The sequence below is a fragment of the Bufo gargarizans genome, chromosome 1 (genome assembly GCF_014858855.1).
Source record: "Bufo gargarizans isolate SCDJY-AF-19 chromosome 1, ASM1485885v1, whole genome shotgun sequence".
NCBI classification, from domain to species: Eukaryota; Metazoa; Chordata; class Amphibia; order Anura; family Bufonidae; genus Bufo; species Bufo gargarizans.
Genome location: NC_058080.1, coordinates 451,479,420 through 451,495,975, shown reverse-complemented (window position 1 = coordinate 451,495,975; position 16,556 = coordinate 451,479,420). Strand labels below are relative to the sequence as shown.

The window sequence follows — 16,556 nt, the reverse complement described above, 5'->3', positions numbered from 1 at the left end:
AACCGCAGGTCTGAATTGACCTGCGGTTTGCCGCAATCGCCGACATGGGGGGGTCACGGGACCCCCCCGCGCATTTAGCCTAGGTGCCTGCTCAATGATTTGAGCAGGCACCGGGTTCCGATCACTGCCAGCCGCACGGCAGTGATCGAAAATGCACAGGGCGTACATGTACGCCCTGTGTCCTTAAGTACCAGGGCACAAGGGCGTACCTGTACGCCCTGTGTCCTTAAGGGGTTAAGGTGATATATTTTTAATTTTACACTTAAGGTCATACAAAACCTCTGGGGGACATTTAACTGCATTTTTTCCCCCCACTATTGATTTCTCCTGTAACTGGGGCTGACATAGTAGCCCCAGTTACAGTGGAAATACACCCCCCAGAGAGGCTGTACAGCATAATACATCGCTGTACAGCCTCAGTGCAGGGCTGATCGTGGGCTATGGAAGACCCAACAGCTCTTGCACTTCCCCGGCCCCAGCAGTCACATAACGCTTCCTGATCAGTATACACAGTGCTCGTTGAGCACTGTGTATACAGCGATCTAGAAGGCAGGGACATACAGGAACAGTCGCTGCCTTCTTTCTGGGGTGTGATGCTGCCATCTCTGAATGGCTGTTCCAGAACGTCCATTCAGAGATAAACCGACCACCCAAGGACGTTTATAGTCAATGGGCAGTCAGGAAGTGGTTAATATGGTTTTTAGCATGTTTTTCTTTTTAAGTTTGATTTGGAAAAAGCTGCAAATAATTTTAAAAGACCTCTGGGAACACTGAGCCTTTTTTTTTTTTTTTGCATTTTGCACTATTTCCACTGTAACTTGGGCATCCAAAGGAGCCCTTGTGGTGGCATTGTACATTTGCAGAGCTGATCAGCTACAGCTCTCCTACACCTGAGACAGATCGCTGGATCCAATAGTTCTCATTGAGCGCTATGCCCTGAGCACAGGAGAAGGCAAGTGGTAATAAAGTGCTTCTCTGGGAGACTGGCTAAATTAATATTAATAATTAATAGAAATCAACTGTAAATGGTAGTTTGCATGTGATTACACTATGTTTTAACTTAAGAGGATATTTCAACTCATGGAAATACACCACAAACTTCTCTGATACATGGTACAATAAATGCTGTATGGTATGTTACACATTTGCATGCGAACCATACATACTGATTTGCAAATATCCATCAGTAAATTTCCTATCATTAATATTGTCATAGTACTAGCACTAGTTCCCTAATGGTAGTAAGCGGATGAGATTTGTTAGAGAGACCTTCTGGTTCAAGAAAAAACGCTTGAAACGCTTATCTGGTGCCCTCCTTTTAATCTGCAGATCTGCAGATTCCCAGGCCCCTGTTTTATCGTCCAAGATGGCTGCACCACTTTTATAATAAGTGACACATACTGTGCCTTTGCTAGTCCAATACACTTCCTGCTGCCCTCAGATTGGCCAGTACTGTTCACGTGAGCAATGTTGGCTGGACAAGCAGGAAATGTCTTGGACTACCACAGTGTACATCAGGTAGTCTGAGAAGTGGAGCTTTCTTCTTGGATGACAGAACAGGGGCCTTGGAATCTGCAGATGAAAAGGTTAGCACCCTGTAAGTGTTCTATGCACTTCCTAGTTAATGTGATATACATTTTTTTTTTCTGGAACCAGAGGGTTGCTTTAAAATCCCATTCACTTTGCATTATGGCAGGCACCACCCAGCTTTGTAAAACAATAGAGACATTCTCATGGTGTTGATAAGCTTATATTAGACGCGCAGATAATTGTACAGATCATCACTAACGAGAGAAGTATACAGTGTATTCAGGAAGTCTTAAGCCCCTTTCACTTTTTCAGATTTTGTTATGTGGTGGCCTTGTGCTAAAATAATCAGTTTGTAGTCAATACCTTTATAATGATAAAGTGAAAACAGAATTTTAGAAATGTTTGGGAAAAAAAACAAACTTCTATTTCACATGGGCATAAGTATTCAGACCCTTTGCTATGACACTTGAAATGTAGCTCTGGGGATCTCCTTTCTATTGATCATCTTTGAGATGTTTCTACACCTTGATTGGAGTCCACCTGTGGTAAATTCAGTTGATTTGACATGATTTGGAAAGATACACCCGTCTATATTAGGTCTCACAGCTGGCAATGCAGAGCAAAAACAGAGGAAACAGCTGCCTGTAGCAATCAGAGACAGTGTACAAAAAGGTCTGCTGCTCTGAAAATTCCCAAGAACACAGTGGCCTCCGTAATTCTTAAATGGAAGAGGTTTGGAACAACTAGGACACTTGGGCCCCTTACACACGAGAGTGACGTGGACACATAGCACCCGCACCGAATCCTGACCCATTCATTTCAATAGGTCTGTGCACATGAGCGGCGTTGTTTTTTTCACGCATCACTTGTTCTATATTCAGCGTTTTTCACACAGCCCTGGCCCCATAGAATTGAATGGGGCTTCCATGAAAAACGCATTGCATCCGGAAGCAAGTGCGTATGCAATGCATTTTTCACTGGTGGTTGCTAAGAGATGTTGTACCTGTGTGGAAAAACTGAACGCAATCGCAGGCAAAACTGACTAAACTTGCTTGCAAAATGGTGCAATTTCCACCAGAGCCAATCCGTCACACTCGTGTGAAAGGGGCCTTAAACATTCTAGAGCTGGCTGCCCCACCAAACTAAGTAATTTGGAGTGGGGCTTGGTAAGAAGTGATCAAGAACCTAATTGTCACTCTGGCTCAGCTTCAAAGATGCTGCGTGCAGATGGTTGACATTCTGTAAGTTTCTCCCATCACTGCATCACTCCACCAATCTGGGCGTTATGGCAGAGTGACCAGAAAGAAGCCTCTCGTCTGTAAAAGACACATGGAAGTTTGCAAAAAAGCACCTAAAGGACTTTCAGATTGTGAGAAAAAAGATTATCGTGTCTGGTGAAACAGAGATTGAATTTGTGGCCTCAATTCTAACCATCATGTCTGGAGGAAACCAGGCACTTCCCGATACTATACTTACAGTAAAGCATAGTAGTGGCAGCATCATGCTGTGCAGGTGGTTTTCAGTGGCTGGGACAGAGACACTGGTCAGGGTTGAGGGAAAGCTGAATTGTGCAAAGTACAGAGATATTCTTAATGAAACCCTGATCCAGAGTGCTCTGGACCTCAGACTGGGTTGATAATTCCCCTTCCAACAAGACCATGACCCTAAACAACACAGGAGTGGCTTAGGGACAACTTAGTGAATGTCCTTGAGTGGCCCAGCCAGAGTCCTGACTTGAACCCAATAGAATATCGCTGGAGAGACCTAAAAATGGCTGTCCTCCAACAGTCCCCATCCAAACGGACAGAGGTCTACAGAGGAAAATTCACATGTGGAAACCTTGTGGCATCATACCCAAGAAGACTGGCTGCTGTAATCTCTGCTTCAACTGGTCTGAATACTTATGTCAATGCAAGGTTTTAGTTTTTCCTTTTCAAAAAATTAGCAAAGATTTCTGTTTTAACGTTCATTATGGGGTATTGAGTGCAGAATGATGGGGAAAAACTTGTTTTTGTTTCTTTTATTTTAGCACAAGGCCACAACATAACAAAATATGAAAATAGTTAAAGGGTCTGAAGACGTTCCAAATGCACTGTAAGTCCTTTCTCTATATTTCTCATTCCCTTCCAGACCACTTCTGGCTTTGGCTCAAAAGCTGAATCAAAAACGTTAGAATGGTTGTCCTTGCAGTAAGATCCACTCTCCTTGCGATATGTAATTTGCTAAGACTGAAATAACCTTTAAACACATAATCAAACCATTTATTGAGATATTGATGACTTACCAGTACCTATGAATATAGTTATGTTTATACGTTTTATGTTGAAGCATATATTTCCATATATAAGGAAATGTTATAAGCTGTGATGCATTTATCATTGAAATGGTCCCTTTACAAGCAGAAATAGAGGGACCTTGAATAGAAGCCAATCAACTTTTTCTTTCTTATGCTACGTTTTCATGATCATGTTCTCTAGTTTGCATACTAGTAATTTACTTTAATAGATTTAATATTTGTCTATTTCAGCGGTCCTGATGATGCAATTAATGACTGTAAGGTAATGTTTTCTGATGAGATATACAAGGTAGAGAAGCCTGGGGCGTATCCTCTGTCATCTGGAGATGGAGAGTTTAAAAGTAAGTTAATAAATGGGTAAAAGTGGGTTTTCAGCAATTAAATCTCTCACTGGAGTTTTGCTGATTGAACAGGCACTATGATCAGGTTTTAAATACCTTGTTAGCAATATCCATTTTTTTAATAAATCCCTCACTTTATAATATGTTCTAAACTGAGAACAGAAATGTCTGAATAGCAGAAATATATTTTTTTCATAGGGAAAAGTGGTCCTGAATGTAAACATTGCAAAGCAGATCCCAATGCAGAATGCCGATTCTGCTCATGTTATTTATGTGGTGGAAAGCAGGATGCACATATGCAACTTCTATGTGACGAATGCAATATGGCTTACCATATATACTGCCTCAATCCCCCACTGCCCAAGATACCTGAGGATGAAGACTGGTATGTTTTTTGTTTCATGTGGCTTTAATTCTGTTCTGTTGTATAGAGTCAAAATAAAGGTGTGCATTACGCCACGTATTTTAATTTTTTACATAATTTGTGGAATAACTCCTTAAAGGTTACCAATTCTTTCAATTCAGTCAGTCTATAAGTAGAATGGTGCCATGTATTAAGGGGGTTTGAGCAGTCTATTGTGTTTTTATTTGTATGTCCAGGATGTCCTTATTTTAGAAAGGCTAGTTTCACACCAGCATTTAAATCTTCCAGCAGAAGAACCGCCTGCCAGTGTTCATTGTATCCAGCATAGCCAGATACTGCCCGTTGACTATAATGGGATTCGGTCTCTTTCCGGCATTAGTGCCGGGATTTGGCCGGATAAAAACCACTGGCAGAGCTTGAGGTTTAGGTAACATAGGACTTGACCTCATATAATGAGTTGAGTAGAAGCTCCAGGCTGGGACTGCAGCTAAGATTTTGTATAGTTTCTTATTTTTTTACTGGTAAAAGAAAATCATGGGTCCTTTTATTTTTGTACAGATAAAATAACTTTTCTACATGAACTATGTTATGCATTTCCTTTATTCCTCACAAACACGTCATCTTTCAGGTATTGTCCTTCCTGCAAAAACGATTCAACTGAGGTGGTGAAAGCTGGAGAAAAACTGAAGCAAAGTAAAAAGAAGGCAAAGATGCCATCAGCAAGCACTGAGAGCCAAAGAGACTGGGGCAAGGTACACTTACTACACTCGTCGATTCATAACTGGAAGGATATGCCAGGTTTTGTGGGAACGCTTGCATACTTTGTATATTCAGGTTTATATTTACATATTCATGTGGTTTATAGTTATGTGCATTGCCTCTTTGAAGGCCTTTTAATAATCGAGTAGATTTGGAGAAATCTGTTTCACTGTCTGACACTATCATAGAAGAAATAAAATCTGTGTCAAGGGTATTGCCCTGAGATGACAAATCGAGTCCAGAAGGTACAATATAAACAAACTGTTCTTACTTTGAATTCTGTAATCCCTAACTACTACATACAGTTTTAAATAAAGCAATTATTTCCGTAGCCAAATAGATTTGTAATTTTGTATCCAGACCAAAATGCCTCCCACAAGCATATGATTCGATATTCCTATAGCTTAATAAGCATCGTTATTTATATTAGAATGAGTTTATAACAATGAGAGTATCAGTCCAGACGAGCAGCGCGGTAGGAAAGCTCAAAGGACTACACTGTTCCATGCAGTAGAAATAAAATGCAGATGCATTCAAGTCCGAGGTATCCCGAAATGACTGTCTTTTGACATACAATAGATGCATAAGGCCTAGGGGTGCACCGAAAATATCGGCCGAAAATGGGCCTAATCCATTTCGGCCGATATTGGTACATATCGGCAGAAAATAGCGGGGAGGGACTGGGAGGAGGAGCTGGGGGCCGGTGCGTTCACTGTGCTCCGGCCCCCAGCAGTTATAAAATGTGTACAATTAATAAGGATTCTATGCATGAGGCCCCCTCTGCAGTAGAACATTCAATATAGCCACATCCTACTCACAGGGCTGTTATCTTAATGCTGGCCGGCCGGGCAGACGAGCGGCAGCGTCGCGACTGACGTCATGTGCCCGGCCTACTTTCTGAATGAAGGAGGCGGCGCAGGCATGTGACGTCAGTCGTGACGCTGCCGCTCGTCTGCCCAGCCGGCCAGCATTAAGATAACAGCCCTGTGAGTAGGATGTGGCTATATTGAATGTTCTACTGCAGAGGGGGCCTCATGAATAGAAAACGTATTAATTGTACACATTTTATAACTAGTCTGTACTGGAGCGGCAATGGGGGGGGGGGGGTCTGTGGATGGCACTGTTATGGGGTGGGTGGGGGTCTGTGGATGGCACTGTTATGGGGTGGGTGGGGGTCTGTGGATGGCACTGTTATGAGGTGGGGGGGGTCTGTGGATGGCACTGTTATGGGGTGGGGGGGTCTGTGGGTGGCACTGTTATGGGGTGGGTGGGGGTCTGTGGATGGCACTGTTATGAGGTGGGGGGGTCTGTGGATGGCACTGTTATGAGGTGGGGGCAGGGCCGTCTTTACCAAGGGGCAAAAGGGGCAGCTGCCCAGGGCCCAGTTGCTCCTGGGGGGCCCAAGACATCTGCCTCTTAAGCCCTGCTAGCTACTGCCCCGGGTGTCAAGCTGGCACTGAGTCCAGGCATCACGATTGTACTGTGTTAAAGTTTTGATCTAGGACCTTAATGACATCATCACCATGTGACCAGTAACCTAGCAATTACTGGTCACATGGCTATGAGGTCATCACAGGTCCTGTGGAGTGTTGCAGAAGTTAACTGTGGAGCTTTTTGTGTGAAGATTACATCAGAAAAAGGTGACAGGGGCTGTTATGTTAATATACCTTAAACTACTGTATAGTGGGGTGCTGTATACTGTGTGGGGGCCTGTATATTGTGGGGCGCTGTATATTGTGTGGGGCTGTATATTGCGTGGGGCTGTATACTGTGTGGGACTGTATACTCTGTGGTGGGCTGTATACTCTGTGGTGGGCTGTATACTGTGGGGTGGGCTGTATACTGTGGGGGGCCTGTATAGTGTGAGGGGGCTGTATAGTGTGTGGGGGGGCCTATATAGTGGGGGGGCTGTATAGTGGGGGGCCTGTATAGTGTGGGGGGCTATACTGTTGTACTGTATACTGTGGGGGTCTGTATACTTTATACTGTGGGTGCGGTATAGTGTGAAGTGCTATACTGCTGTACTGTATAGTGTGGGGGGCTGTATTGTGTATAGTTTGGGGTGCTGTATACAGTGAGGTGTTGTATACTGTGGGGTGCTGTATACTGTGGGCTACTATACTGCTCTACTATATACTGTGGGATACTGTATAGTGTGGGGTGCTAAACTGCATACTGTGTGGTGCTGTATACTATAGGGTGCTATACTGCATACTGTGGGGTGCTGGGGTGCACTGTAACATTAGGGTGAGCCGAGCCCTGGTCTCCTTCCTGCAGAGCGGTGCCCACTTCCAGCCTGAGCCCGGCTGCCCAGAGCACTGATCCTGAGCCGCTGGAGTCTTCAGAACTGGAAGTATTTACAGTCATTCACTGTACTCTACCAGATGTGTGGATTTTTTGTGTGTGTGTTGTGGTGGAGGGCGTGATTGCCTGCTAAGGTGTGGGAAGGCGGGATCCAGGGGGCCCAAGTAAATTTTTGCCCAGGGTCCAATCAATATTAAAGACGGCCCTGGGTGGGGGGTCTGTGGATGGCACTGTTATGGGGTGGGGGGTCTGTGGATGGCACTGTTATGGGGTGGGGGGTCTGTGGATGGCACTGTTATGGGGTGGGGGGTCTGTGGATGGCACTGTTATGGGGTGGGGGGTCGGTGGATGGCACTGTTATGGGGTGGGTGGGGGTCTGTGGATGGCACTGTTATGAGGTGGGGGGGTCTATGGATGGCACTGTTATAAATATCATAAAAAAAAAAGTATTTTAAAAGTATTTGGGCAAAAAGGCAGTTTCGGTTTTCGGTCAAGGGCATCCTGAATTTTTGGTTTCGGACCAGAATTTTCATTTCGGTGCACCCCTAATAAGGCCCTCTGGATTCTTTCAGCGGTTCCCCCAGGCGTAGGCCAAACATGTCTATATAGCGAGCTGTGAAGAGAACCTACGCCAGTCACATTTTAGAGACCGATGTAAGTAGTTAGTATTACATCAGTCACTCACAATTAGGCCCCATGCACACGGCCGTGTTTCACAGCCGTGTGCGGGCCGTGGAACCGCGGCCTGGATCCCTCCTGAGAGCAGGAGCGCACGGCGTCACTGGTTGCTATGACGTCGTGCGCTCCCTGCTGCCGGCACAGTACAGTAATACACTGGTATAGATCATACCAGTGTATTACTGTATTGCGGCAGCAGCAGGGAGCGCACGGCGTCATAGCAACCAGTGACGCCGCGCGCTCCTGCTCTCAGGAGGGATCCAGGCCGCGGTTCCACGTCCCGCACACGGCTGTGAAACACGGCCGTGTGCATGGGACCTAAATGTGAGTGACCAATGTACTAAGAAGAGAATAGAGTAAGCTTTTTGTACATTGTGAGTCGCATTCAACTTTGACTGGTGTTGGAGAACGAGATTTAATTAAAAAAAGAGAAACCAATTAAACATGAAGTAATGTGATTCTTGATGAATTAATACGTCACAAAGTGCATCCCTTTGTATGTAGCTGGTGCAATGACTGGGAACAGCGATTGCGCCACCCCCAGTCATTGAACCCTTCAGATGCTACGTTCATCACTGATCATCTGAGATTAAAGTGTAACTGCCATTTCTCTACCAAAAATAAAATTCCTAACATATGTGATGCAGAAGGGAAGCTATTCATGAAGCTTTATTTTTCAGTTAATTTTACCTTTTAGCCCTTAGCAACCCTATTTCTCTGTGCCTCTATTTCAGAATCTTCCTAAGATGGCCTCTGTTGTATTTCCTGTGGTCTTTGCCATGTCCTTGAGGCCATCCTGTGTTTCCCTCACTTCCCATAACCCCTGTCTCTCCTCACACGAACTAGCAGGACCAATCAGAATGCAGATAACTCCCCACTACCCCAGAGCAATGTGTATCCTCTCACATACAGCTAACCAGAGACAGACAAGACCAATCAGAATGCAGATATCTCCCCCACTACCCCAGAGCAATGTGCATCCTCTCACATACAGCTAACCAGAGACAGACCAGACCAATCAGATTGCAGATAACTCCCCCACTACCCCAGAGCAATGTGCATCCTCTCACATACAGCTAACCAGAGACAGACAAGACCAATCAGATTGCAGATAACTCCGACACTACCCCAGAGCAGTGTGTATCCTCTCACATACAGCTAAACAAGCCCTGCAATTACTTGAAATCAGTAAGCATTTGTTTTAGCCTCTTAAGGCCTCTTTCACATGAGCGTGAAGGATTAAGTCCAGATGTGTTCAGGGTGCGTTCAGGGAAACTCGCACCATTTTGCAAGCAAATTCAGTCAGTTTTGTCTGAGATTGCGCTCAGTTGTTCATTTTTTTTTCCGCGCTGGTGCGATGCGTTTTGATACATTTTTCACGCGCGTTATAAAAAACTGAAGGTTTACAAACAACATCTCTTCACAACCTTTAGTGAAAAACGCATTGCATCCGCACTTGCTTACTGATGCAATGCGTTTTTCACTGAAGCCCAATTCACTTCTATGGCGCCAGGGCTGCGCGAAAAACGCTGAATATAGTACATGCTGCGTTTTTCACGCAAAGCAGAACTGATGCATGAAAAAAAAAAGCTCATGTACACAGACCCATTGAAATTAATAGGCCAGGATTCAGTGCGGGTGCTATGCGTTCACGTCACGCATTGCACCCGCACGGAAAACTTGCTTGTGTGAAAGAGGCTTAATAGTCACCTGTCAGCTCTGCAGCTGCTCCCTCATTCTCCTCCACACCGACATGTAGGGGGGCTGCTTTATCTGCTCGTATCTCTGGTCTGGTACCAGTCAATACCAGAATGACAGCAATATGTTCAGTACAGGGGAAGATATCACTGATAGAAATGGGGATGCTGTGAATGCAGCTGAAAGTGAAAAATAAAAGCAGGTTTTACTTGTGATTATTCCCGCCTCGATTTCTAACAGTGATTTCTCCTCTGTTGCTTAACTTTAGCTGTCATTCTGGTCTTGTATGAAAGCATGGACTGTCCGCTTTTAAACAAGACCAGTTGCATGTTTCTATCTGCTACCATTCAGGAGAAAGCAGCATGTAAAGCAGCCCTCCCCCTCCACTTTCTGCCCGACCCCAGGCACCCAGGGCTGCGCTCCTCCTCCCAGTGCTCTCCTGTCTCTCTTGTTTATATCAGAGACGGCTGCACATGACAACTCTGTGAGGAGACGCCTACTCAATGTGAAAGTGACACACATTTCTGGCTGTTATGAGGTGAAACTGGAAAAGATTAAATTATAAAGCACAAAAGCATTTATACAGCAGGGTGTACTATACTATTAGGGTATAAAAAATGAAACAGCAGTTACACTAGAAAAATTAGGCTAATCCGGTAAAAAAAAAAAAAAAAAAAAAATACTCACCTCATCCATTTGGTCGCGGAGAGGATGTCGCAACCATCTTGATTGAAGACACCACACAAAATCTCTTGCGGTGACATGATGACTGGCTGGGCGCAATGACGGCATCACTAATGACATCACCGCCCCCGGCCAGCGCGGTGACGCACACATCATTCCGTGCAAGTTTTCTCTCGGTTTCTGAAATCAAGATGGTTACGACAGCCAAATGGATGAGGCGAGTATGTTGTTTTTTTTTTTTCCCACCATTTCAGGAATAATAGACTAGGAAATTCGGCTTCGCTACGAATCAAATTTTTCCCAAAATTCCAATTGAAGTCCACTTCGGATACTTTGATTCACACAACACTATTTACATCACATAAATATTTTTATAATCTCCCCCAATAAAATTGTTAAAGAATATGAATATTTTCCTATTCTTGCACTTTTTTACTGGCGGATATGATAAAATTGTGCGGGACATTGCAGCCTGTTGTTTCTTTATTATCATTAGTCACCCCTTTGGGGCCTCATTATTTTTGTGTTCCCATAGTTGTTATCTGTTGCATGTTTAGTTGTTTTTAGCATGTACAGTATTTTCCTTTTTCTGTACACAGATTCCTATATTTCAGCTACATATTGATGGTGTGCTGGCATTTTTCTGTATGTACCTTCTATTGTTTTTTGTTGCTATTTATGGTACACTTCTGTACCTGCTTTTTTTCTACTTTAATGTGATATTTGACACACTGGTTTTATACCCTTTAACTGGCAATGTTTAGGGGTTACCGATTACTGGTCAATGTGGCTGTCACATTGTAACCATAGCAAATGGTTATAACTATGATGACCACACAGCTGGGGCTCCCAGGCAACTGCTTGGAGACCTATGATATAAGGTATCAAATGGGGTTCAAACTAGTTCCAATTCATTGTGAATGTACTAAAGGTAAATCAACCTATACTAACCAAAGTTTTTCTTCTCTTCAAAGGGAATGGCTTGCGTAGGCCGTACTAAAGAGTGCACCATTGTCCCATCAAATCATTATGGCCCTATTCCTGGTGTTCCTGTGGGTGCATTATGGAAATTTAGAGTTCAGGTACTTGCTTCATGGGCTACATTTTGCAAAGTGTAGTTCCTTTAATCTTTGTTCACTATATAGGCACAGGATAAAGATGTCTTAAATTTGACCTTATGCTATAAAATCTGTGCTATTTTTATTATTTTATTTTCAGTTGAAGGTAACCATGGAATGTTAAGCTTAAGCGTTTTGCGGACAAGAATAGACAGTTATATTAAAGGCTGTCCTTGCCGTTCCGCAAATTGCGGAACGCACACGGACGCCATCCATGTTTTGCTGATCCGCGATTTGCGGACCGCAAAACACACAATGGTCGTGTGCATGTAGCCTTAATTCTAGAAGTTTTAAAGAGGATCTGTCACATTCTTCAACAACAGCAGCTGTCATCTGGCTGTAGCCGTTGCTACACAGATTCAGACTTTTTTTTTTCCTGGGCCCCACATTCAGTGTGAGCAATCATTGTCTGCTCCCGATATTTTACTGTGGCCATACATTGTGAAGGGATGTGGTTTTCAACAAGTATTGAACCTTAGCATGGGTTCACTGCCTATTGAGAAGCATAACCCCTTGACATTCCAAAAATATCTAAACTACTAGAATATCATGATGTGTATCCCATACAGTAAATGCTGTAAAAAAATTAAAAAAACGTTAAACGCCAGAATTAATGTTTAGTGGTCAGTTTCCCCCAAAAATTTTATAAAATTGAAAGAAAGTTTTTTACATTTTTTAAAAGAAGTATAACATAACAAAAGCATGTAAATTTGGTATTGCCATATTTGTACTAACCTGACAAAACGAAACAGTGGCAGAATTGAATTTTTTTTTTCTTTTTCGCCCCACAAGTAATTTTTCTTTAAAGTTTTGCATTAAATGGTGCAATGTCAGTGGAAAAATAAAAAAAAGTTATAGCTCTTGTAAGGTGAATAGGAAACAGGTGTTGCCTATGTTGGTCTGGTCCTGAAGTCCATTCCCTTCAGCAGGAGCAGCACTGCCGTAGCCATGACTTGTTCGTAGTAGCTTTCAATTCTGAGGTTCACACGCTTAAAGAGGTTGTCCCACAAAAAATATTCTACAGTTTTCAAACCAGCACCTGGATCTGAATACTTTTGTAATTTCTTGTAATTAAAAATTTAGTAAAGCCACTGAGTTATTCAATAAAATGTATCTGTATAGCGCTACCTGCTGTTAGTTTTTTTTCTTATTTCTTTGACCTGCTCACTAAAAAGGCCGCACATGCTCAGTTTTATCCTTCAACTGCCTCCTGAGCTGTGATAGGGAGAGCTGAGACACGCCCCCTGAGCTGCAGCAGAGAAGACACTCCCCTTGAGCTGTGATAGGGGGAGCTGAGACACACCCCTTTAGCTGCAGCAGAAAAGACACTCCCCTTGAGCTGTGATAGGGAGAGCTGAGACACGCCTCCTGAGCTGCCAGCTTGATATAAATCTAGCAGAGGATTTAGAGCAATGAATGGGGAGATCTCTGTATCCATGTGAGGTACAGGGCTGGTTCTAGCTTTATTAGAAAGAGATTGTCATGTACTATATGATGTCTGATTTTCATTTTGTACAATAGTGATGGAATAACCCCTTTAAATGTCATTTCTAACAGTGACCGTAGACAAAGTACATCTGCTCTTTTTAGTGAAGTTTCATTGTGGGATATGTAAGGGGGCATGTCCCAGAGAGAGAGAACTCCTTTAAACTTGAGGGAGGATCCACACGTGATGTAAAATTATGCCACAAATGTGTTGCGGATTTCAGTGCCTAATTGTATTTTTTAATTATGTATGTGTTGCAGATTTTTTCCACCCATTAAAAATAGGTGTTGAAACTGTCCACTGCAGATTTGTATGCTGAAAAACTATGCCATGGGCGAAATTACCCAACTTTTAATGATAACTGACATGATATGATATGTCTAAGTAAATGTCAAAATAAAAATTTTTGGTTGTCAGACAGCAGTTAGGCAAACACCAATATTGGCGTGTCATCAACACCAATATTGGCTGTGTTAACATACATATTAGAAATGAAGACATCACTGTGAATTAGTTTAAAGCAGTTGTCCAGTTTTTTTAATACATGTTGAAATAGATTAAAAAATTTGGTTCATTACTCAACCCACTGATACTGATGCTGCCGCTGCTGTCGTTCCAATGCTTGCTAGGTTCCTGTTTTTTTCCACTACCTGGTCCGGCTTGTTGATGACTTCCAGCTAATTGCTGGTGTAGGTGATTCACCATGTGTCACGGCTGAGGATGGGGAAAATCCTCAGCCGTGCGATGCCAGAAGATGTAAACCACTGCTCGGCCAGGACGAGAGAATTAGGGAGCAGGTCACCTCCTAACGCATCCCTAATCCGTCCCTAACTCCTAGCTGCATGGGCCGACCTTGAAGGTAGGAGGGCCCATGCTCAGGAACCTCGGATCCCTACTCACCCTCCGCCGGTCCCTGAACTAGGAGTGAAGGGTAAGACGACCTGTTCCTTCTGGACACGGAGGAACAGGAGTCTCACTGGCCAAGCTGCAGGAAAAAGGGGAACAGAAACAGGCCTATGGATATGGCAGGTGAACTGCACTAGTTCCAGCCACCTGCCACAGCCTTGCTGACTGGATCCGTGTGCAGGCAAGCTGAAGTCCACAACAATACAAATAGAACTCAGCACACACACATCCACACAGAGGAACCCAGATCAATAGCTGCACTGAATAATAAAGGAAAACATCAACTTAAACATCACACATAAACTTAAACTTATGACCACAAGGGTGGCTCCCACTGGCAGATGGAATACACAGGAGGATGCTCCAGCTAACCATGGCTGAAGTACCCCTCAGACAAGTGCTATTCACTGAGGCTTAATAGGCCAAAGTAGTCACACCCACACACCCAGTGTTCACACACAAAGAAGGGAATTAACCCTTCCAACACCAGGAAGTGTAGTGAGACCACATAAAGGGAAATGCACACAAATACTCACTGCAGCTGTTACCGTTGACAGCGACATGTATGGCAAACGTGTCCTGGGAGCCGGCCAAAAGGCCGAGACACTGCCACCACATGTACTAACACCAAACGTTGCCACGGGCAGCCACAGATGAAAGGAAAATGTCAGAGTGCACACCAAACAGAAAACAGAGTGCACACCAGACATTCAGAGTGCATACATACACACACACAACTCAGGTGTAACCGCATGCACTTGACAGTAAGCTACCTAGCACCAGCTCATGACCATGGCCGTGACACCATGTCAAAACTATATCTTTTATATAAAATATAAATATCTTAGATAAAATGTCAATATATAAGAGATAAAATGTCTATAAAATATGGAAATCAGTCAGGAAATCCACTAGGCGGCCTTTTCTTTTATTTTGAGACTCAAAATTTAATTTATTCAATTAATTTAAAAAAAGTCAATCAATTATGCAAAAATATAGTTTTTTTTAACAGAACGCATATAAATACAATAAAATACTGACGATTTCCAGACATACAGATTTTAAACTGTGATACCACTCACCACCACTAGATGTTGATGTGACCAAACACCATCACTTCACCAATACAGGACGATTTATAGTTACATATCATAAAATGCAAATGCTATAATTTTAGCAAACAGACCAATTAATATATCAAGAGTAACTCAGGATCTTCTGTTTACCAGACAGGTTATAACATGACAAAACACAGATTAATACAGGAACAATGTTGTCCCTTGACTCTGTCTCAGCCTATGACAATCAAAAATATATATGATATTAATATGATAATTTATTCAATTCGGCAATCAGACTACAGAATATAACTTTCCAAAGGTTTAGTCCTCTTCTCAAATAATGCCAGATTTTCCATGAGCAATATGCATCTTTGCTAATAGAACACTAAACATTATGGAGGCGCTTAACACTATATATTCCCCCAATATGGGGATTTTTATCTATATACCGATAGAAGTATCTTATTAATATCACAAGTAAACAGTATAACATGCGTTACCAAGTCAAGGATGGGCAGAGTCTCTGATGGGACCAGTTCTCAGGAGTTCTCTAATAGTCAAAATATAATTCAAGTTTCTTCTGGCATATCTTTCTTATGATCAGCTTCCTTTATGGATCTTTTCTTTCTTGTGAGGACCCTGTTCCTTGAGATGATTTGAGTCAGATCTCCCTCCTATGTTTCTACCCCAGCAGTACTTATCCTCCCTGATATCTTACGTTACCTCCTCCTGGATTATGATCTCCCAATCAACTGAGGAGGGTGTAACGTATGTAAATACTACTATGATGTTATCTTAACCCTTGACATGTTATAGAAAACAAGTTATAAAATAATATACTATTGTCCATCTGCCTCTAGATGGCACTGTGGTATTGCAGATGAATATCACAACCTTAAGCATTAATTCTAAATATCTAATACGTTCACATGACCTTCTTAACCTCTCCAAATATACATCAGTAATAAGGGTTTCTTTCTGACACTTTTATTTACCCATAATCTAGACATGTTGGAGTCACTGTCTTCTACTGTCTTTTTAAATTCATGATAATGGACAACGGGACAATGGGTCTTCTTACTTGGCATCCAGGTTTATATATTTAACTTGTCCACATGGATGGCTAATAAGATTCAGCTCTCCTCATGAAATCCAATTAGTAGGAAGACAGTTTCAATACTTTCTAGACCTTCTAAGGCTATATTCAGTCAGTGAGATACGGCATAAAATATATATTCTAAATGACACATACATGGTACGATATATATACTGTGTGTGTATATATATATATATATATATATATATATATCGACACACTGTTGCACATAAAT

General features: G+C 42.7%; 1 protein-coding gene across 1 annotated transcript in view; it reads left to right on the top strand.

The window, feature by feature from the left end:
* Nucleotides 1-16,556, top strand: part of UHRF2 (ubiquitin like with PHD and ring finger domains 2) — a 113,187-nt gene that overhangs the window by 76,602 nt on the left and 20,029 nt on the right. Inside the window, exons 6-9 of the mRNA XM_044272564.1 lie at nt 4,058-4,167; nt 4,366-4,552; nt 5,160-5,283; nt 11,629-11,736. Of these exons, the coding sequence (XP_044128499.1) occupies nt 4,058-4,167; nt 4,366-4,552; nt 5,160-5,283; nt 11,629-11,736 (529 nt within the window). The remainder of the gene's footprint in view (nt 1-4,057; nt 4,168-4,365; nt 4,553-5,159; nt 5,284-11,628; nt 11,737-16,556) is intronic.